Here is a 23,793-nt window from a genome sequence, read left to right on the forward strand (position 1 = left end):
CCCAGCTATCTCTGATGTTAACGTCTTACACAACCATGGAGCATGTATGCAAACTAAAAATTAGCATAGGTACATTACTATTTTTCAAAACTACAGATTTTATTAGGACTACACCGGTGTTTCCACTAATGTCTTTTTTTAGTCCCAGTTACCTTTGGTTGTCACGTCTCCTTCATTTCTTCCAATCTTTAACAGTTTCTCAGTTTTTCCTTGTTTTTCATGACCATGACAGTTTTGAGATGTACTAGTTAGATATTTTGTAGAACTCCCATCAATTTGGGTTTTCTGATGTTTTCTTGTGATTAGACTAGGGTTATGGATTTGCGGAAAGAATACCACAGAGGTAAGTGCCCTTATTACATCATATCAGAGGCACGTAACAGTTCATGACATGCTCCCAGTGATGGCAACCTTGATCGCTTGGTGAAGGTGGGCTCTGTCAGGTTTACCCACTACAAATCTTTCCTTTTCCATAATTGATTTGTTTAGAAGCCAGTCACTAAATCCTCTTGCTGAACTTCCCACTTAATCCTGGGGCTGTGCTTTCTTGGCAGATTATTAAGTTGTGCTTAAAGAATCTTTGAATTGGCCAGGCTGAGAATTATAAACCTAGGAGCCAGACTAACTGTGTTAGGAGATATGACCATGTATTGCTTCTTGGGAAATCATTATCTGTTTTGCCGTCTTTTTTTGCACTACGTTTAAACTTGGAACTTGGCTCCTTTTAGTCTCAGAAAGCTTATGGTTAATGCTAGGACACCTGTTTTTTTCTTGATGAACTGGAATCACTTCTGACAAGCCTGTAAAGATGCTTAGAAGCCCAGGGTCTTAATAGCATGCAGGAAATCAGTAAAAAGAGGAAGAGCCATAGAGAAGTGTTGGCTGAGAATAGGAAAATTGGAGATGTTGAAGGATGTGGTTAAAGGAGTGAAGACTTACAAGGATGGACTGAGAGGTGATAGATGACTGGTGGAGGAACACAGAGATGTCAGGTAGGAGGTCAAGGAAGGGATGAGGATGGAACACAGGATGAGAGAGAAGCCAGTGACGTGAATCAACCTTGGGATTGGACTCTGTGCATGATATATTGTAAATACTTGTATTTTGTCTCTGAGATTCACCATCTAGAACATAAGAGTTATACTTCTAGCTCTAGATTTCATTACAGACAGACTTTAAGTGAGCTTAGACTTTAATATATTTAATATATATTTAATATGTAAGCCAAAGAAATTAGTTCAGTTGGTTTATATAACCTTGGCTACTCACTGCTATTTTTTAAATTTATTTTTGGCTGCGTTGGGTCTTCGTTGCTGCACGTGGGCGTCCTCTAGTTGCGGCGAGCGGGGCCTACTCTTCATTGCGGTGCGCGGGCTTCTCATTGCGGTGGCTTCTCTTGTTGCAGAGCACAGGCTCTAGGCACGCAGACTTCAGCAGTTGTGGCGTGCGGGCTCAGAAGTTGTGACTCGCGGGCTCTAGAGCACAGGCTCAGTAGTCGTGGCGCACAGGCTTAGCTGCTCCCTGACATGTGGGATCTTCCCGGACCAGGGCTCAAACCTGTGTCCCCCGTACAGGCAGGCGGATTCTTAACCAGTCCTACGCACTGCTATTAAGGAGTGAGTGAAGAATAATCAGAGCTCTCAAGACTTTTGGAAGCTTAGCAGGGCAAAGTGAAACAGATTGGTACCTTGTTAAATTAGCTGCAAATTACAGATCTTTTTTTAAATTAAATATTTATTTATTTATTTTTGGCTGTGTTGGGTCTTAGTTGTGGCATGCGGGATCTTTCATTGAGGCGTGTGGGCTTCTCTCTAGTTGTGGCGCGTTGGCTCTGGAGTTGTGGGGTGCTGGCTTAGTTGCCCCGCAGCATGTGGAATCCTAGCTCCCTGACCAGGGATCAAACCCCCGTCCCCTGCATTGGAAGGCGGATTCTTAACCACTGGACCACCAGGGAAGTCCCTACAGATCTTAGTATTAACAATTTAGAAATTAAAACTATCATACATATGCTATAGGGTTTTTTGTTTTTGTTTATAAACAGCAGTAATTTATTTTATTTTATTTTTATTTATTTATCTTTTGACTGTATTGGGTCTTTTTTTATTTTTACATCTTTATTGGAGTATAATTGCTTTACAATGGTGTGTTACTTTCTGCTTTATAACATATAGGTTTTTATTTTATGCTATTTTGTTCTAGTTATATGGGGTTTCCATATCTCATGATGAGCTAACCAAAATAAAATCTCATTAGGGTTTTTGAATTACTAATGGCCTTCTTCCTGGGCCTAGGGCTGTATCTGCAAATAGGTAGCTTAGCCAAAGAAACTGACCTTACCTGGGCTTAGAATTCTGTATTTGATTGGCTTATAAACTTAAATGTTTCTGTATTTCATACTATTCTTTTTCTGAAGCTGAGATTCCTAACATAGCAGACTTCAGCATATTTTTTTTAAGATTTATTCATTATTTATTTATTTAATTTATTTTTGGCTGCATTGGGTCTCAGCTGCGGCATGCGGGATCTTCGTTGAGGCGTGCGGGCTCTTCGTTCTGGTGCGCGGGCTTCTCTCTAGTTGTGGCGTGCGGGTTTTTCTCTTCTCTAGTTGTGGTGCACGGGTTCCAGAGCACGTGGGCTCTGTAGTTTGCGGCACGTGGGCTCTAGTTGAGGCGCGTGAGCTCAGTAGTTGTGGCGCATGGGCTTAGTTGCCCCGTGGCATGTGGGATCTTAGTTCCCTGACCAGGGATCGAACCCCCGTCCCCTGCATTGTAAGGTGGATTCTTTACCGCTGGACCACCAGGGAAGTCCCTCAGAGCATATTTCCTTGCAGAAATATGAGATGGAGACTTGAAACTCTTGTAATTGATCTTGGCTCTTACAGAGATAGTTTTAGGGTCAGTATATTTCAGGAGGGGCACAGGTGGGCAGCTTGGAGTTTTTCAACTTGAAGACCAGCTTACAGTTTTTAGTTTTTAAAATATAGACTGAGGAGGACTTCGGTCCACTTGGTCTTCTTCATAACTGGCCTACTGAAAACACCTCTGTTAAATAAAATGACTGGAAAACTAATACTTGGTGGCATTAGAACATTCATATGCTTCTTTGGAAAAAATATATATGTTGTGTATTTTATTGTTTTAATTATTTTTTAATTTTTTTAACATCTTTATTGGAGTATAATTGCTTTACAGTGGTGTGTTAGTTTCTGCTTTATTGTTGTGTATTTTCAAATACCTGTTTTAGGGCTTCCCTGGTGGCGCAGTGGTTGAGAGTCCGCCTGCCGATGCAGGGGACGCGGGTTCGCGCCCCGGTCCGGGAAGATCCCACATGCCGCGGAGCGGCTAGGCCCGTGAGCCATGGCCGCTGAGCCTGCGCGTCCGGAGCCTGTGCTCCGCAGCGCGAGAGGCCACAACAGTGAGAGGCCCGCGTACCGCAAAAAAAAAAACACAAAAAATAAAATACCTGTTTTGGCTGATACTGGTGTTTGAGCATATTCTTTACCTACACTATTAAGCATCTCAAAATCTCTTACTTAAAACTGGATTCTTATTTGTGAGCTGGGTTACCAGTCTCCTGACCAGATGAAATGTGGAAGTCAGGCATCTAGAATGGGGTGCTGGTCTGAAAGGAGTCGTTTCTCTGACCATTAGTCATTATTTACCAACTTGCTGGAGGGAAAAGATGACAGTGTCTGCTTTACTAAAAGCCTTTTTTTCCCTTTTAACTCTCCTTAAAATGAGCTGGTGTTAGTCACAACCCTTTGTATCTAAAAGCAGCTCATCTTCAGAAAGATACTTTTATTGTAGAAGCACAGGATGACTGGGTAGTGTTTTATCCCGATGGGAGGGGCTTTCAGTCAGGGGAACCGGAAGTTGAGTAGGTTTCACTTGTCGTCAAAGCAGCACACGTAGCCCTGGAGGTGTATTTGATGTTAGCGTGTACGCCACCTGTTGCCCGGTCTGAGTACTCCTGAACGATATGAGTCAAGACCCAAACCATAAGTAGAGGGAGGAAATGGGTCTGTGACGGTTGTTCACAGAGACCAGGGCAATTTTGTGATGGGTGCTTTTCTCTGCAGTAGATCTTTCATGCTCTTCTTATCAAAGAGAACTGGTTAACTGGGCGTACTCGTAGTAGGGTTTAAATATTTTGGAAAAATCAACCTTAGAGGTGATGTCATAGAGACAGGACATTGGTCCCATGTGCACCCTGCCAGGGGACCCAGCAGAGGAGTTAACAGACTATAGATAGACTGCCATCTTGAGTGGATTCCTTTGGTAAGCAAACCTGAACACAGAGCATCTTTGAGTTAAGGTCATCATGTGACACCCTCGTGGTATCTCCCTCACATCTTTGATTTGAGTGAAAAAAATGTCTTTTCACATCTTGTCAGCTTTGTGGTCACCAGCCTTTCTACATGGGTGATTGACTCCCCACGAGGATTGGATGGAAAATTAGTGAAAAGGGGTTTTACTGCTGTAAATATAGCTCATTGATGTTTTGGTGGACAGCAGGCACAGTACAGTCTGTCCCAGGGCTACAGCTGGTTAAATAGGCAAATTTGTATTCATTTCACATCATTCAACCCGAGTAAACTGTTCTCCCTGATGTGGATCTAAGAAAATGTTATAAAGTATCACAAGTCTAAATATATCCACTGGTAAGTCTTGGACACACTACATAGCTGAGAAGAGGGGAAGTAGAGAAAGCTGAGAAAGTAACCAGGCATCAAATAAGAAGGAACTGAATTTTAAATATAAAACCCCTAAAATCTATAAAAGCGAGCGCTTATGTAAATGAGGGCTGTAAATGAGCTATTCATATGATCCCAGATGTTGATTTCCATATTAACTATTATTTCTTTCTCTGATACAAATATTACATGTCTATGTGTAAAATGAGTACTTTTCTCTTTTAGTCATAAATTGCCTAAAAATAATTTCCTTTCTCTTCAGAGGCAGATTTTTGGCATTTGGGGCTTTTTTCTTCTTAAGTAAAAACTGCATTAGGTCATATTCATTTGTTTTTCTTTTACATCACCCCCCCCCTCCTTTTTCCTATTAAGTTTCCTTTCAGGGAATGTTTATTGCATCATTGTTTGTAATATTGAAAACTGGAAGCAGAGCAAGTGTTCACTGGTAAAAGATTAGTGAATACATGGTGGTCTGAGGTAGACGTCTCTAAAAAGGAACCAGGGATCCTTGGAGACGTGATCAATTCCAGGGAGGGGACAGCGAAACACAACATCAACTTGGAATATCTTGTGGTGCCAGAAAGTAAGGAAGTGCTCAAAAAGTGATGGGGCGAGTCAAAAGGACACAGGAGCCAACTGAGGGAGTTCCCAGTGGCCAAATCCAGGATGCCATGTGTGTATAGGGTCAGGCCTGAATCTAATAGCAAATGTTAGCAAATTATGTACCTTAAAAAAAACCTTTTTATGGAAATTGATTATTTATTTTTATGAATGGGTTATAGGCCCTTTTACAGACTACTGGGAATTACCCAATAATTTACAGTTGAAGTAAGAGCCTTTTATCGCGTATGCACTGGGACCATATTTTCTACAGCAAAAATGTGAGTGCAGATATGGGGGGTAGTTTAACAAAATACTTGAAATTAGAATGGTTAGAAAATCTAGGATACATGGTTGATATATACATATGTGTACCCCGCCCGCCCCCCCCCCCCCCCCCACACACACAGCCATATCCTTATCCGGTCTATCTAAACCGGCAGTTCCACATTTGGCCGCCAAGTGGCACTTTGCTGGTGTAAGGAAAACTAACAAGGAAACTGACGGGCACCAGGATAAAAGGTCAAAGAGGCGCTTGCTCTGTATTCATATGAGCCTTGATCGCCAACCCCCTGGGGCCCATTGAAAGAGTTCCTCTGGCTGAGTGGGTACTATACCCCCATCCTGGGCTTGAGGTGCTTGGGATTTAAATTATTCTGAGATTTAGGGTTATTTCAGCGCGGACACAAGCAGGCCGGTCCTGGGGGGGGGGGGGGGGCGGTTCGCTGCTGGTACCTGAGTGCAGGGCGCCAGATGCAAGCTCTGTTGTGGGCCCCTTACAGGTGGAACTAAGAGAGGCGTGCCTGGTCCATCACCGAATCCAGGCTAGCATAGCGCTCAGGGCACAGTGAAGGTGTTGAATGAATTGGCAGATGTCTTTGTTCTTCAAAAATAATTTAGAGGAGAAACCACCGTACTTTAGGAATATCTATCAGTAACACATATTGGAGCATCTTGGGCAGAAGGTAAACAGTGATGAACATCTCCCCTGCTTCTGCTGACGTTCTCTGACGTCACACCCTGAATATACCTTTGTATCTTCTACAGGTGCTGTTAGCTCTTACAGACAAAGGGAATTTGTCATACAGTGCTCCAAGAAAGCTTTCCTCTGAGAAGACCTTAGATACTCCTGTTAAAATTTAAAAGGAGTGTGGCATTAGATATGCTGTTGTGTGTACTGCTGCCTAAGCGTAAGGGTGTAATCCAGAGAGTTTCGACCAGCCTCTAGAACCTGAACAGGATTCGGTACCTTTTGCAGTGATCGTTTAACGTTCAGACTCTCTCTACACTCTACTCAGGTACCTGGAACACTCCTGGGATCAGAACAACATGTAGCCTTGCCCTGCTGTAGCCAAGGCAGCTGCAGGACGAACAGTGTGGCTTTTGGATTCAAATCCTGGTTCTGCTACTCATTAGCCCTGAGACCTTGAATAGTTACGTGAATCTTTTGAGTCTCAGTTTCTTTATCTGCAAAATGGGGGTGTTAATACTGATATTCTTCATTTATCCCGTCAACGAACATATTTCTTGAGATCCTCCTTCATTTCAGACTCTCCTCCAAAAGCTTACAGACTGGTGGGCATGGCCGGCATGTCTACTAGTGTTTAGAATATTAAGTAAGAATGTATCTAAACCAGAGCTCCACGGTAGTGACGATAGCACAGGACATGTGAATGCGTTTGCTGCCACTGGACTGCGTGCTTAAAAATGGCTAAGGTGATACATTTCATGTTATACATATTTTATAAATGAAATAAAGTAAAATGAAAAAAAATCTAAAGAACCCAGCATGACGCCCGGCCCGTAGTAAGTACTCAGTAAACGTTTCCCTATGTTCCCTTTTTTCATGGATGGGCATTGGCTGTCATTGCAACAGTTACCCAAATTTTACCCCATTAAGAGGGCTTTCTTCTGGCAGCATTTCTGCTTAGATGAATAGAGTGGAGGGACCTGAGCCTTAATTCTCTGTCAACACATTACTGACCCGGCAGGTTTGGGCCACAAGTCCCTGAGCAGACCCGATTTCATTCTTTGCACATTAGTCTTTATAAGCCTGTCTTCATTATGAAAAGTGAAAGAGAATTCTGGAAGCTGTTTTTAAGGTCCTTCGTAAGGTGGTGAGAGTTTATGTACTCCAGGATGTTGTCTGAGAAACGGGAAGACGTCTCCGAAGCCCATACTGAGCTTGAGGCAAGAAGTGAGGATACGGCTTGCAGAAGGCCTGTGGGTCCTCCTCCATCTGTGCGCCTGGCGGCATGTTGTGTGCAAGACAGAAGAGGCCACTTCTCCCCATTTACTGGCCTAGTTATGCCAGAGCGCTTGCATCTGAGAAAAATAAATTCTGTCTGACCTTTCTTGTCATCACTCACTCCCTAATGAGGTGCAACTGGGGCTGAGAAAATGACGGTTCCAAGGTCATAAGAAAGCAAGTGGAAACTGTGGATGTGAACTGAGAAACGGTTATTGATGCTGTTCTGAGCACAGTGGAGTGACCGGTGAGCGGCTCCTTCGGGGTGGTGCTTGGACCCGAGTCCATCCTGACCTTCATCTCCTTCGGTCCCAAGAAGATGTTACTTTGCTTTCATGTCACACGTATCTGTTAGCATAGGAGTGAAATCTCTGGTCTTTAAGTGAACTAAGATACTTTTTCTTGCTCTAAATACAATACAGTAATGGTGCATGTGCTAAAGAGGTACTGTAGGCAAACAAAAAAGTTCATCAGTGCCTTGCTAAGAAAAAAGAATGAACAAAGACATAGGTTAGTGTTTTCAGATCCTTTTTTTTTTTTTTTTTTTTTTTGCGGTACGCGGGCCTCTCACTGTTGTGGCCTCTCCCCTTGCGGAGCACAGGCTCCGGACGCGCAGGCTCAGCGGCCATGGCTCACGGGCCCAGCCGCTCCGTGGCATGTGGGATCTTCCCGGACTGAGGCACGAACCCGTGTCCCCTGCATCGGCAGGCGGACTCCCAACCACTGCGCCACCAGGGAAGCCCCTTCAGATCTTTTAATAACTGGTACTTCAATCCCTTCGTCATCTCTAGGTTAAGCAGCTGTATCCAGGAGTATCTTAGAGAAAGATGGAGGTAGAATGTATTCAAACCTCAACTCTTCTCCCTAAAACTTGTGGGACTTTGGAAGGTGATACTGAACCTGTTGCTATGTCAATGTCCTTATCTGCAAAAAGGGAAGAACTATCTCTCCCTCACAGGATTGTTCCAAGGATAACTAAGATAATGTATGTAAAGAGCTTAGTATAGTGCCCGGCACCTAGTAAGTGCTCAATAAATGATCGTTTTAAAAGCGAAGATCACGAAGAAGCTTAGAGTCACGGTGGGCTAACCTGGCCTAGAGAGGTAGGGGAGGCGACTCTAAGAGCAGAGTATTTTCTTTAGTTTGCCTCTGTTCCTGCTGTCTCCTCTGTCTTCCCTGTCATCTCTGAATTTACAAATTACGTTTATCCTTCAAGATCCCAGATCAAATACCACCTCCTCCATGAAGCCTTCTGGATTACCTCAGCCAGAAGCGATCACTTCCTGTATCGTTGCCCTTTTTGTGGCATTTCTGTTTAGTGTTACAGTTATTTGTGCAACTATATCATCTTCCTTATAATGCTGCTTCCTGAAGGAGCAGGACCTTATCTTTTCCACTTTAAGTCTTTCTTTACACTCAGCACTGAGTGTTGCCGGTAGACTCTGATTGGGTACGTGAATGGCCATTAAGGCAGAAGCTTTGGTAGGTAAGAGCCTACAAACAGGATTAGTTTCTCCTAAACAGATTTTCAATGGTTTTCTTTTGGCGGGGCAGAGGGTAAAGAGCTAAAAATGTAAGCGTGGATTTATTATACTATAAGGATAGTTTATGTATATAAACAATTGATCCCACGGTTGCCTTTCCATGAGCAGCGAATAACTTGTGTTCCATTGCCAGTTATCATCAAATGTAATATTCTAAACGGAAGGTGAAGAACGCTAACTCCCCCCCACCCCGCCTTCCTTTTGTTTTTCTTTTTTTTTTGCGGGGGTAGGGAGGATATAGAGGGGAAAGGGCAAAGAGTGAAGGGAAAACCTCTGGGTTTTTTTTGAACTCAGGTAGGAGTTAAGGATAACTCCCAAGTACCCGTGCAAATGAATATGATTAACTTCGCTACTCCAGAAAAAAATTTTAATCCCAAAGTCATTTATTTTGGCTTTAGAATAGACAAGCATTTGTGTTGGGTTTTCCTGCCTAATTACTTTTTGCTTAAGCTTATTTAAAAATTGTTTTAAATTCTTTTAGTGTGACAGCCCAGCAAAAGGGGTGGGGGGTGTGTGGAGAAATGGGCCACAGATGGGATCTGAACTATAGGATTTCAGCTTTCCTGTATAAAAGCCTCCTGATACGCTGCAAGCAGGAGGGCAGAGTTGCAATCAGCTTTTCCGGAGAACAATTTGGCAAAATAGTTTTAAAAGTCTTAAAAATATGCTTACTCTTTGATCCAGTAATTCCACTTCTAGGAATGTCTTAAGGAAATAATCAAAGAGGCACGCAGAAATGTAGGGACAAAGCATTCACCACGACATTTATATCAGAAAAAAAAAAAAAAAAAAGTAAAACCAACTGAAAACACTGAATAATGTGGAATTGATTAAAGTAGGCCCCTGTCTCTAATGTGTGTAGTTATATTGTCAAATTATAGGCTTTAAAACATTTGCCACATCTTTCTAAGTGAAAGAGAGACAATAAAAGAGTAGGTACAGTTTGAAACAGTGCAGAGAGATAGAGCGGGGGGAGGGAGGGAGGAGGTGGGTGGGTGGATGGATGCCTATCCCAAAAGACACATTCTGCAAATGTTAACTTTGGTATCACCGAGTAGTGAAATCATGGCTGGTTTTGTACTTTTTTGTGTTTTTCAAGTTTTCTGCTTAAACGTGTATTGCTTTGTAATCAGAAAAACCAACTGTCATATATTTTAAAAGAATATATGTTTAAGGTGAGAATTCCCTGGCGGTCCAGTGGTTAGGACTCCACACTTCCACTGCAGAGGGCCCGGGGTTCGATCCTTGGTCGGGGAACTAAGATCCCACAAGATGCGCTGCATGGCCAAAAAAAAAAAAAAAAAAAAACAGAATATACGTTTAAGGTATCAGTGAAAAAATAAAATATTGCTACACAATACCCACAAAGCAATAATCTGAACGCACAGCTGATAGTTTGGATTCAATGTATTTTGTTAAGGGTCACATTCATGCACATGAAGTATCAGGGATCACAATACACAAAATCAGACGTACCATAGGTTCAATTATGTTTCCCAAGTAAAACAGCAAAAATCTGGGAAGACACAGAGTTTCATGTGGACGTTCTGTTTTCTGAGACCCGCACGAGGGGGTAGACTCTTCAGAGCTAAGAGGACCACGGTTTTGCAAAGCTCCAAACACTAGTAGGTCTTCTGGGAATCACATGTAAAAAATGTTTACGGCCCAAATGACGTTATAAGAATGGCGGGAACATTTTAAATCACTCAATCTTCTCAAAGCCGTTCCCAGTGACATGTTCGACTGTGTCCCCTTTCTCATCTCCTCATTGTCATCAACTCACAACTCCAAACCCACATGTTTAAACAGGGAAAGAGAGTGAAAGCGTGAGGTAAGTGATGGGCAACCACAAACCTTTGATGACCCCAAAAGAGCTCTTTGGCTCACGTTCTTTTAAAAAAACTCTCCTTTATATGATCAGCTGCGGAGGAAATTTGTTCTTCACTGTTTGCAGACCTCCACTCTGTACACATGATGGGGTTCTCTTGTGTTTGCAGTTCCTAAATTCCTCAGACACCATGTGGCTTCACTAAAGGAAAAGCCTTGCAGGTCCGGCTCCCCGTTGTGTAAGGTCAGGTGGAAAAGCCTTTTGTGATTAACTCGGCCGCCGTGTGTCCCTTGGTATTTGGAACTTCAGTGGGAGTTTTTATTAGGTGTCCGCATTTTGAATGCTGACTCACATAAGCTTCATCTAATGGGAAAAGCAGATAAATGTAGCGCTTTGGACACCAAGTCGGATCCCAGCTCTCCCAGTAGCTGTGACCTCGAGCACGTCCCCTTACTATGGTTATCCGTCTTTCTAAACACAGTCTTCTCCCACTTTGTTTCCGACACAGTTTCCTTACGCTGCCCCTCCTCCCCAAGAACCAGTGAAGACTCTGAGAAGCCTGATCAACATCCGAAAGGATACACTAAGACTCGTCAAGTAAGTTCAAGTTCCCAGCCGGCGGGGGCCAGGTTCCAGGGGCCCTTCTTCGTGAAGGGGCAGCCGACTCCCCAGGGGACCCACAGAGCAGTTTCTGTCAGACCCGGAGCCCGGCCTCTAGGCCTCCGGGCCGTGGGCTGCTGGCATGAGGGGTCTCCGCACCTAGATTGTTCAGAACTTTCTCTGATAGTCAGTGTTTGGGAAGAACTTTCACTCTCCTGGAAGCTGTCATGATTACCCCGATTTGGTGAACCTTCCAGAAAAAGAACAGTTGGAGGAGAAAGTGAATTCTGCAGATACCTCGACAAGCCTGTGTGAAGATGGGATGTTTGAACTTGGTGCAGGAAATCCTTATTTTATTGCCTATATTTCCTTTGTAATTTATTCTTAATCTCATGTGCCCTTCCTCTGGTGCACTGGGTTTGTTGTTTAATCACCACTGTCAGTACTAATTATCATCAGCATCTGTCTTCTTTGTGCTGTCCCTGAGATAGCACAATTTTTTTTTCTTTTTTCTTTTTTTTTTTTTTTGGCTGCATGGCAAGGCTTGTGGGATCTTAGTTCCCTGACTGGGGGTTGAACCCGGGCCCCCTGCAATGGGAGCACGGAGTTCTAACCCTGGACCACCAGGGAAGTCCCAGAGGTAATGTGATTTTTAAACAGATGCTGCTCTCCAGATAGCAAGTCTGTCTACTAAGACTCACTGGTTCCCTGGGGAGACAGATTTGGTTAGGGCAAACCAGAGGTCCCACATTCTTCTCAGTTGACAAAGGAAGATGACTCTGAGAGCATTTTATGCTTGTATAGATCAGGGAGTTTATTTCTCTCTGATCATCTTTTTAAAATACAACCACTTCGGGGACTTCGCTGGTGGTCCAGTGGTTAAGACTTCCAATGCAGGGGGTGTGGGTTCGATCCCTGCTCAGGGAGCTAAGATCCCACATGCCTCGAGGCCAAAAAACCAAAATATAAAACAGAAGCAATATGGTAACAAATTCAATAAAGACTTTAAAAATGGTCCACATCAAAAAAAAAAAACTTAAAAAAATAAATTTTTAGGAATAAAATATAACCACTTCATTGAGATATAGTTCATATACCATACAGTTCATTCATTTAAAGTGTACAATTCAGTGATTTTTTTTTTTTTAGTATTTATTTTTTTATTTGGTTGCACCAGGTCTTCGTTGCGGCAGGCAGGCTCCTTAGTTGTGGCATGCAAACTCTTAATTGCGGCATGTGAACTCTTAGTTGCGGCATGCACGTGGAATCTAGTTCCCTGAGCGGGGATCAAACCCGGGTGCCCTGCATTGGGATCGCGGAGTCTTATACGCTGTGCCACCAGGGAAGTCCCCCGATTCAGTGATTTTTAGTTATTCACAGAGTTGTGCAACCATCACTACTATCTAATTTTAGAACATTTTCATCACCCCGAAAAGAAACCCGATACTCATTATTACCCGATACTCATTATTACCCGATACTCATAATTAATCATCCCTCATTTCCCCCCGAAACCCCTCTTCCCGGCCTAAGCAGCCACTAATCTGTTTTCTGTCTCAGTTTTTTAATATTTTATTTGTCCCTGAGGTTTTCAACTGCCTCCCCAGCCGCTCACACCCCCGGGGTCAACCCTGGGGACGGCGCAGCCAAGGGGAAACTCTTTTGCTGCAGAAGAGTCTGCAGCCGGCCGGCCCCCCTCCACCGGGGAGTTCCTGCCACAGCAGGATAGATGGAGGCTACTGAGGCCTCAGGAGCCTGCCAGCTGTCAGCTGCTCCGGCTACTTGTTTCTCTCATCACATATGGTCTGCTCGCGTATTTGATGGAGATGGATTCAGGGGTCTGAGCCCCCTTGAGGTCCTGGCCTCGGATGTGGCAGCCTGGCTGCAGCTCTAGAATAAAATGAGGCAACTGCTCTGAGCTTCTGGTTCTCACCTGTAAAATAGTGAACCAACCTTACCTTTCATGGCTGTTGTCAAAATTAAAGGGGATAATGAAAGGGAAAGCACCTGGTGATCAATAAATGTTAAGATGAAGGGTGAGTTTTGATTTTGTTTTTTCTGAGATGGAACTAAATTAAATTCTGATTCTCAGATTTCCAGGTAAAGATGGAGGATTGAACATGTACCTTTGCTTCCTCTCCAAACCCCACTAAACAATAATGAGTATTTTTAAACAGCACAAATCCACAAAAATTGGGAGAGTGGGAAAGGAGCAACGGCAACAAAATTTTAGAGGCTGGGGCTTCCCTGGTGACGCAATGGTTAAGAATCTGCCTGCCAATGCAGGAGACATGGATTCGAGCCCTGGTCCGGGAGGATCCCACATGCCGCGGAACAGCTAAGCCCGTGTGCCACAACTACTGAGCCTGCGCTCTAGAGCCTTCGAGCCACAGCTACTGAAGTCCACGCGCCTAGAGCCCATGCTCCGCAACAAGAGAAGCCACTGCAATGAGAAGCCCATGCACCGCGACAAAGAGTAGCCCCCGCTCGCCGCAACTAGAGAGCCCACACACGGCAACAAAGACCCAACGCAGCCAAAAATAAATAAATTAATTAATTAATTTAAAAAATTTTAGAGACTGGAAACAGGTGGTGAATGTTAAATAACTTACTAAACCTGAGAAATCAGGATCCTGAACAAACAGAAGGAAAAGCTGAGAATCACCAGTTTGTACTGTGGTTTCCCCCAGAAGGCTCAGGAATTGGCAGTTCCAGGTACCTCTGGACATCTTGGGGGTGGGGGTGGCTAAAAGGAGGGAGGTTAGTGGAAAGTCTGCTTGAGAGGTATTCAGATCCCCCCTCCCTTAGACTACACAGCCAGAACTGCCCTCCCACACCCTGGCAAAAAGCTGGCAGACGATGCTCACTGGAAAAGGTCAAACAAAGAATCTCTGGACTTGGGGGACCGAGGCACAGCTAAGGGCTGGACTCAGTACTGAAATCAGGGGGTTAAGTGAATTCAGAAACGTTGGATGCTGAGCCCTCCAGCCTGCCCCCCAACCCCAACTCTAAGCCCAGAATGCCAGCAGTCAGGCCATTGTTAGAAGAGAGGAAAACTGTTCTTTGGACAATCAGACGCCCCCAGGTGGGAAGACCAAAGAGACTGGTTTTGGAGGTCCCTCTCCTGACCCAGATGAGTCCCCAGGGAAGCCTAGCATCCCCAAGCCCCACCGTGCACTCAGTTCCCATCAGGATTTTATTATTTTTTTGGCCGCGTGCCATGAGGGATCTTAGTTCCTTGACCAGGGATCGAACCCATGCACCCTGTAGTGCAAGCGTGGAGTCCTAACCGCTGGACCGCCAGGGAAGTCCCCATGGACCACAATTAGGGGGTTTAAATGTCTTAGTATGAGCAGACAACCAAAGATTCTCAGATGTATAAGGAACGCCTATCGTATGAAAGACAATTGTAAAACAAGCCAACAGGGGGAAAAAGTGGAAATAAAAACTGCAGGAAGAGGAAACCTTGATTTGTAGCCTCAGAGACATAGAGAAGATACTGCCTTCTTATTTCACGGACGCAGTGACACAAAGCGTTTAGCAAACAAACAAGGCTCTCAGAGCTTAAAAACGTAGAAATGAAAAAACCAATAGAATATCGGAAGAAAAGTGGAAATGTTCTAGGAAGTGGAGCATAAAGGCAAAGCTATGGAAAACAGAAGAGGAAAGATATGAAGAATAGAAGGTCCAACAGCCAACTAATGGTTCTAGAAAGAGAGAATGGAGAACATGGAAGGAATCACCGACGACGTACATAATTTAAGAGTTTCTACAAAGGTCCACTGAGTGCTCGACCCTGGGAGCTAAAAGATAACGCAGCAATGCTCTGAAATGACTTTTTTAAAGTATTTATAATCCAGAATTCTTTACTCAGCCAGACTTTTTTTTTTTTTTTTGGCCTCGTGGCTTGCAGGATCTTAGCTCCCCAACCAGGGATTGAACCCGCATCCTAAGCAGTGAAAGCACCGAGTCCTAACCACTGGACCACCAGGGAATTCCCTCAGCCAGACTTTCAATGACGTGTGATTGTATAATAAAATCTCTCGAAAAGTTTATCCCTCCAACACACCCTTTTCCAGGATGCTACTGGAAGTTGTGCTCCAGCAAAAGGAAAGCGTAACCCAAGAAAGAGAAAGCCAGGAGATGCAGGAAGCATGCGATTCTCCGGGAGAGAGGCAAAAGGGACACACAGGGAGATGGGACAGGGAGATTCCAGGGTGGCAGCCATGTGCAGGTACGGAGGGATCAGGGTCCAGATGGAGCAGGTCAGAAGGCTCCATAAGTGTCCTGCTCAAAAAGACAAGGTGCACAGAATGCCTGGTGCGTCTGAACGTCGAGATGTAGACAGCCAAAGAGTTTGAATTTGAATTAGTGACTAGTGCAGAAAAGACTAAGCAACTGAAAAAAAAGCAAAATGAGCACAAGCTCTAAGAAAAACTTACGCAGGAAAGGAAAAATTATTAGAGATTACTCTGTGGCTGAACTGTGAATAATGTTGATGGACTCACAGTCGTATAGACGAAGATGTCCTGAGCTAACAAAATCATGGTGTATCACATGGTGGAAGGGGTGTCCCAACATGGAGCAGAGTGAGGAAAGAGAAAGTCTCATTTCCATAGTAGGAGGTCAATAGATAATGCCTAAAACTGAAAAATGAACATGCAGATAAATGCCAAAATGGTCAGCTACAGAGGTAAAGGCAGTTTTCTCTAAAGAAGAGGAAAAGGGACAGAAAGAGACCTGCTGGTTTTTTGTCACAAGCCTTGTGGAAACTATTTAAACTATGTGATTAGTAACTTTGATTAAAATTAAAAACTTTTTTTTGTAAAGCCTGGCAAACGCACAAGGATGTTAACTGTGGCACCGTGAAATATCAGAAATCCCCTAAATGCCCCCTGATAGTGGTAACAAAGTGCTCTGCCGTCATTCAGAATGAGGATAGAAAGTGTATGATCACAGAGGGAAGCCCACAATACGTTCAATTAGAAAAAGAAAACAAGGGACATCCCTGATGGCGCAGTGGATAAGACTCCTCGCTCCCAATGCAGGGGGCCTGGGTTCAATCCCTGGTCAGGGAACTAGATCCCACACGCATGCCACAACTAAGGAGCCCTCGAGCCGCAACTAAGACCTGGTGCAACCAAATAACTAAATATTAAAAAAAAAAAGAAGGGAATTCCCTGGCAGTCCAGTGGTTAGGACTCTGCACTTCCACTGCAGAGGGCATGGTTCCATCCCTGGTCAGGGAACTAAGATCCCACAAAAAAAAAGAAAAAAGATTACTTTTAAAATATTAATTTGCTACTCCCAAATGCTGAGTCTTTGTGGTTTTCTAGATGTGCCGAGGAAGTGAAGACCCCGGGGGAAGAGGCCGGCAGAGCGAAAGTCCACTACAACGTGGAGTTCACCTTTGACACGGATGCTCGGGTGGCCATCACCATCTATTATCAGGCCACCGAAGAGTTCCAGAATGGGATTGCCAGGTAAGAACAAAGGACCGGGGAGCCACATCCTTCCTAGACAGGTTAGGGTCTGTGCCTGACGTGCTCACCTGTGGAGGAAAACATTCTTTTTCTACACCCAGGTGAGAGCTGGTTCCTGAATTTGGATTTTCTTCTACCCAGCCTTACTTTTTCACCTTTCCCCTTCAAACTATGTCATCTTGGTACAGTGACAGATAGCAGCATAGTCCTTCAGGTCATCATGATGCTGTTAAAAATCTATTAAGCTACCTTTCTGTGGATATGTGGGTTGAATAGATAACTTTAATAGCATTACCAAGCAAGGGCAAGGGAAAGAGATTATAAAGAAGATCTTTTCTTCTCTTTTCTCTTCCACTCTATACTGAGAACGTGTTGATAACTGAGAACAGGCATGAGACAGAGGAAACTGTCAGTAACTTTCGCTTTGCTTCCCACTTTGATCAACAGCTACATCCCCAAAGACAACAGCCTGCAGTCAGAGACGGTGCACTACAAGCGTGGGGTGTGCCAGCAGTTCTGCCTGCCCTCCCACACCGTGGACCCCTCCGAGTGGGCTGAAGAGGAGGTGAGCTGCCGGCTGGCGGAGGGGCCCGGCCACTGGGAGAAAGCGCAGGGCAGGTTCTGCCCACAGACCCACAGGGCGTGGGAGCTACTCAGGACCCTGGCCAGCAGCAAAGGATGGGCCCGGGTACTCGAAGGCCATGCTCCCCTTCAGCCTTGTAACGTCTTCACGCCCTGGGAAGGATACATCTAATTTTTCTATCCCAGAGTAGCCCATTAACCCAGGATATTTTGAGAAAGCCGTGTCCGAAGGAAAGACCTGCAGGTTAGAAGCCTTTACATCTAGGGGACTTTTTACAAAGAGACTGGTGGCCTTCAATTCTACGGACTTAGGTAGTTAACCAGGTTGATGGAAGAGGAACAGAGATGAGATTCAGGCTTCCCGACGAGACCTCCCTTTTCTGACGGATTACTGTGCCCTTTAAATGTGTTAAGTCCCTTTCGTTTTTTCTTTTTCCTTTTCTTTCAGCTTGGCTTTGACCTGGACAGAGAGGTTTACCCGTTAGTGGTCCATGCTGTGGTGGATGAAGGAGATGGTATGGGCGCTTCCTGTCTTCTTGGGCTGCACACGTGCCCATATGTAGCGTGCAGGCCTGGCAGCGGCTGAGGCCTCAGAACAGCACACCTCCCCCGTGGGTATCAGGCAGTTCCCACATCCCCACGCACTTTTTCTCCCACGCTTCTCGGGCAACGAGAGTCCTACTGGGTAACCTGCCCCTTCCCGTGACAGCCAGAGGGTTCGTGTTGCCAGACTGTGGGACCCGGGGAAGGTGAGTGGAATCGAGGTGTGTTGTGGGCTTTCTTCTTCTTCATCCATGTGCCTTTATTTGTTTCAGAGTATTTTGGCCATTGCCACGTCCTGCTGGGCACTTTTGAAAAGGTCAGTGGGTAATGTTACAGGGCCTCACTTTGGTACATGTTGCTCTGTCTTTCCTGTGAGGACACGTGGATCCCTGTTCACTGGCTGCCTGCGCTCGGCAGAGTGGGTCCAGCTCCGAGGCTGCGCAGGGAGCCGGGGGAAGCACCACACCGGGGGCTACGCCACCAACTTGCTGCATGACCTTCAGCTCCTTAGGCCTTGTTTCCTCTTCTTCTTTTTTTAATATTTATTTATTGGCTGCGTCGGGTCTTATTTATGGCACTCAGGATCTTTGTTGTGCTGCCAGGGCTTCTCTCTAGTTGTAGTGCATGGGCTCAGTAGTTGCGGCGCTCGGGCTTAGTTGCCCCACAGCATGTGGGATCTTAGTTCCCTCACAGCATGTGGGATCTTAGTTCCCTGACCGATTCTTAACCACTGGACCACCAGGGAAATCCATCATTTCCTCTTCTTAAAGAAGAAGGGCTAGACTATGTGCTTGAAGACCCTTCCTGTATTAGGAGTCTGTCATTCCACACTGGCAGGGTGGGGGGGGCTGGGGGGGCCTCCAGGAGGTGTGTAATTGAGAGAAGTAACAAAAGAACAGCTGATCCTCGTTGCCCTCCTTCATAACTGTGTATTTTCACTCCAGCACACAGACGGGACTTTCTGTGTCAAGCCCCTCAAACAGAAACAAGTAGTAAGTATTCGAGGGCCAGGGACTGTTGGTGTACCCCCTTCTCTCTCTCCACTCTTTTGCTAAAGCACTCTTCTTTCCCTCCCACCACCACCCCCCTTTTTTTAGATCAAAGAAGAAAAGCAAACAGGGAATGCTTTTCTGTGTTGGAAACTACTTGGGTGGCCTGAAAGGAATACTGATTTTTGGTATCTCTGTTGTTCCCGAATTGTTGGTGGTGAGGTAGCCATTATCTGAGCAGGGGACTTTAGAAAATGAAAGGACAAGATTTATCTCCTGACTTTAGGTTTAGGGAGAATGTTTTTATTTAAAATGCCAGGGTGAGAGACATTTCCAGCTAAAGGATAAAAGTATTGGGATCCAGTTCAAGGCCAACTGGAGCTCTTGGCGTAATTTATCCCAACATTCCTTTTCTCACATTCCAAGTTTGCTGGCCATCTGCCCCCTTCCAGAATGATCAGGCAAGTTACGCATATGTTGCTGGAAGTCCTAACCCCCGCTGTGTGCCAGCACTTTCCTTCCGCTCTTGCAGAGGCAGGAGGAGGGTCATGGAAGACAAGGAGGGGAGGGGTGTCAGTGGCATTGCCAAGGGAAGGTGTGTCGTCACACAAGGGTGTGGAGCAGTCGGGTGGGGGGCAGGGTAGACCTTGGGTTGAGATGCAAAGAAAGCCCCCGCCCCCGCAGATGGGTGACAGATATCTGAAATTCTACATCATTCATTCTTCAGGTATTAAGTGCTCTCCACCCTTAATGAGGTCAATAGTAGTCAGTAATACTTTAGTATGAATTTGTTGATAATGTCCTTTCCAATATAATCACTGTGTTAAAGCAAGTTTTAAGAGAGGCAGAGGAGATAACAGATCCTGAGCCCAGGGTACGGCCTGGAAAGGCCTGGCCTCAGTGAGTTGCCTCATGGGAAGGCCTGGTTCCCCAGGACTCCTGGATGGGATGGAAAGGCTAGGGTAGCTCAAGGGAAATGGTTTATCTCTTCTTCTGTTGCTAGATTGGCATCAGCAACAGCCTTTGTCAGACTGGAGAGTGGGATGCGACATCGGTGACAGACTGGGCCTTAGGGGCAGGGATAAGTGGGACAGGGTGGGGGGCAGGGGAGAGGAGTGAGCAGGCGTAAAGAAACAAGGGAGGGGCCAGCTTTGGCACCAACATGGCCCAAGCTAGTGGGAGTCAAACGGGGCATTGAAGTTGAGGTTCTCATGTTTTTTGTTTTTTTTGGGTTTTTTTTTGGCTGTGCTTCGGGGCTCGCGGGATCTTAGTTCCCTGACCAGGGATTGAACCCAGGCCCCCTGGCGGTGAGAACGCTGAGTCCTAACCACTGGACCGCCAGGCAGTTCCCAAAGTTGAGGTTTTAAGGAGCAGGGCCAACAGAGGTCATATTTTGCTGCGTGTTGGAGATGGGGTGGCTCCGTGGCCCTGGAGGGGGCGCAATCGGCCCCTCCTTCAAGGTCCTGCTCTCTCTTTGCTTCTGCATTTTCCCTTCCCCTCTTTTCCTTGCCCATTTCTTCTCTTTCTTTCCCATCCCATTGCTTCCCGTTTGTAATGTCTAAACTTAGCTTTTATTATTACATAGCTAATGCTTCTGACACGCGGTCTTCCATCCTTTTCCTAGTTTCTGCCTTCCTTGACTGTCCGTTATAGTGACCTGCAGTACGAGTGTTACTGTTGTATTTGCGCACGTTCCCTGTTGGGCATAAGGGCGGGTGAATGAAGCATTTGATTTCCGTTCCCCTCCCAGAGAGAACACATTAGTAAATAAGAGCTTCCTTTACTCTTCTAGGCCTTTGATTTTTTTCATTGTGAATCAGTAGTCCTTGGTTACCGAAGGAGGTTGGGGGGTGGGGGGTGAGTTCCCACTCATCTCTCGGTGGAACCAGCCTCTGCCCTTGAACTTTTCCATTGGCTCTTCAGGTGGATGGGGTCAGCTACCTCCTTCAGGAGATCTATGGAATTGAAAACAAGTACAACACGCAAGAGTGTAAGGCAAGTTCCCTCCGCAGTTCTGAATGTACTCTTCCCAGGAGGCAGAGTGAGAACTTCTCTGATCCAGCCAGGATCTAGGAACTCAGCATGCCAAGCTCTGGAATCCATTTGGTCCTAGAAGGGTATTCCTTCTTCCTCGTTTCAGATGATTATACTTATATAACGTTGCAAATGAGAATATAGGCTGGTTTGGATCGGTTCTTCGGCAGGGCTCTGCTCACTCAGTTCATTGCTCCCCACTTCCCTGGGTGGCCTCCTGGGCCCCTTCAGCTCCGACTTTCAGACAGGACCAGATCTCAGCCTCAGAGGACGAGCTTGAGACAAACAGTTGCCAGAAGAAGTGAAACTGAGTGTGCCAGTGCACTTGGTAAACTACCAAGTTCAACGTAGTTTACCAAGTGCATTGTCTCAGCTGTGCAGGCAGGCTGCCTTCGAAAGAAGGTGTGTGACGTGAGGGTCTTTGTGACACTGGCTAAATTTCTGTCCCCCGGCCAGGTGGCTGAGGATGAAGTGAGTGATAACAGTGCCGAGTGTGTGGTGTGTCTCTCAGACGTGCGGGACACCTTGATTCTGCCCTGTCGTCACCTCTGCCTGTGTAACACCTGCGCCGACACCCTGCGCTACCAGGCCAACAACTGCCCCATCTGCCGACTGCGTAAGCCCCGGAGGCCCTGCTGGGTCCCCGAGGTCAGCCCTCGGGGGGAGAAGGGGTCGTGGCTTCTGTGCGGGCTCTTGTCCATCCTGACTTCTGCATCACCGTGTCCTGATGGCCTGTTTTCTTCTTCACAGCCTTCCGGGCACTGCTTCAGATCAGAGCCATGAGGAAGAAACTGGGCCCTCTGTCCCCAACCAGCTTTAACCCCATCCTCTCATCCCAGACATCCGACTCAGAAGAGCATTCAGTAAGTTGGGCTTTTTTCACCTTTTGTCCTTCTTCACGTGACTTTGTGGCAAGTAATTAAACCTTGGCGTTCTGAAGTACTGAGTGAGCTGGCCGAGATCATGTTGTGTTAAAAACCAGCCAATAGTACAGTGGAAAATGAGGTTCTGATCATTAAAAGCTCCCCTTTCCACCTTGGGGACTCAGCGTCCAGTTAACATTTACCATCCCTAGAGCTGTCAGCTTGCTGTTTCACTCCAGTGTCCAGGCGGATGGGGGTGGGGATGGGGTCCAGCTCTGGAACGCCCCCAAGCAGAAACAAGGGAATGATTGTTTGGGATTTACATACAAGTTACCATTTTTATCTGAATCCTCCGAGAAGGTAACTGTTTTTTTTTTGTCTTATTTCGTGACTTCAGGGACTGGGAGCCACGTAGATGAAATAATTCACCTCTGTCTCGTGGTGTAAGTGATGGTGTCAAGCCTCTACGCTTTGTAGATATAGACCAGAAGGTCTTGTCTTTAGGTTAACACGCTAGTGGAAGAGATTAATTACCAATTATTCACTAAATGGTACTGGAATGATTAGGTAGTGCTTTAGGGAGAAACAATGAGTTTAGCATTTCAGTTCTTACCAGATAACAAATTCCAGGCGGAGTAACTAGTTAACTGCACTAAAAACAGAGCAAGCCAAACATTAAAAACCTAGAATAAGTTATAGATGATTCTTTAGTTGACTATGGATGGGAGAGGGCTCTCTAAGCTTGAAAACAATGGAATGCTACCATTGTTTTTTGTTTTTTTTTGGCCACGCCGCGTGGCATGTGGGATCTTAGTTCCCCAACCAGCAATTAAACCCGCACCCCCTGCAGTGGAAGTGCGGAGTCTTAACCACTGGACCGCCAGGGAAGTCCCGAACATGTAGATTTTATCGCATAAAAATTTTTGTTTTTAGATGTGTAAAAGATGACCAAAGTTAAAACCAAACAGCAAATCATCTAAAGAAAAAAAATGTACTCACAACATTTGCATCAGAGGAAAGGCTAGTATCTTTACCATAACTCACTTGAATGAAATAGTAGCTAAATGGGCAAAAGATATATAAAAAATTTCTCAGAAGAGGAAACATAGCTGGTCAACAGTCATTTTTTAAAAAGTCAACCACGTTAAAAATCAACAACATGCAAATTAAGATGAGAGACCATTTTTCACCTTTCACCTTTAAAAACTTCCTTTTTTAAAGATACCCCATGCTGGCCAAGAAGCAATTAAAACAGGTAGTCTGTACTGCTTGTAAGGGTGTAACTAGAAAGGTCACTGAAGATAAACAAAACAGCTGTATATATTAAGAGCCTTAAAAACATTTGTACTTGGTAATCTAAGGTCGTAGAATTTAATACCCAGAAAATGATCTGAGAAAAAGAGATTTTTGCACAATAGATGAACAGATGTTCATCAAAGTGTTGTTTACAGCAGGAAATGGACACAGCTAAATAGCCAACACCAATGGAAGAGTAAGGAAATGTATGGTATCTATGAAAGGGGTTGCATGTGAAGGAAAATATTTATGTTCCGTGAGGTAAGCGGGGTATAAAATTATCATTAACACATTGATCACAACTGTGTAAACAGTACAGAGGAAAAAACACTGGAAGAAAATAACACCAGAACGCTAACAAAAGTTATCACTTTGGGTGATTTGATGGTTGATGACTTTTTTCCTTCTTTCCACTTTTATGTATTTTCCAAATTTCCTGTAATGAACATATATTTCTACCGTAATCGGAAAAAATAAACAGTATTAAGAA

General features: G+C 45.1%; 1 protein-coding gene across 1 annotated transcript in view; it reads left to right on the forward strand.

Moving 5' to 3' along the window:
* RNF157 (ring finger protein 157) overlaps nt 1-23,793 on the forward strand; it is an 80,623-nt gene that overhangs the window by 40,278 nt on the left and 16,552 nt on the right. Inside the window, exons 3-11 of the mRNA XM_079906229.1 lie at nt 11,422-11,510; nt 16,850-16,996; nt 17,444-17,561; nt 18,027-18,093; nt 18,394-18,437; nt 19,066-19,113; nt 21,034-21,105; nt 21,601-21,760; nt 21,895-22,007. Of these exons, the coding sequence (XP_079762355.1) occupies nt 11,422-11,510; nt 16,850-16,996; nt 17,444-17,561; nt 18,027-18,093; nt 18,394-18,437; nt 19,066-19,113; nt 21,034-21,105; nt 21,601-21,760; nt 21,895-22,007 (858 nt within the window). The remainder of the gene's footprint in view (nt 1-11,421; nt 11,511-16,849; nt 16,997-17,443; nt 17,562-18,026; nt 18,094-18,393; nt 18,438-19,065; nt 19,114-21,033; nt 21,106-21,600; nt 21,761-21,894; nt 22,008-23,793) is intronic.

Source organism: Stenella coeruleoalba (genome assembly GCF_951394435.1).
Source record: "Stenella coeruleoalba genome assembly, chromosome: 19".
Lineage (NCBI taxonomy): Eukaryota > Metazoa > Chordata > Mammalia > Artiodactyla > Delphinidae > Stenella > Stenella coeruleoalba.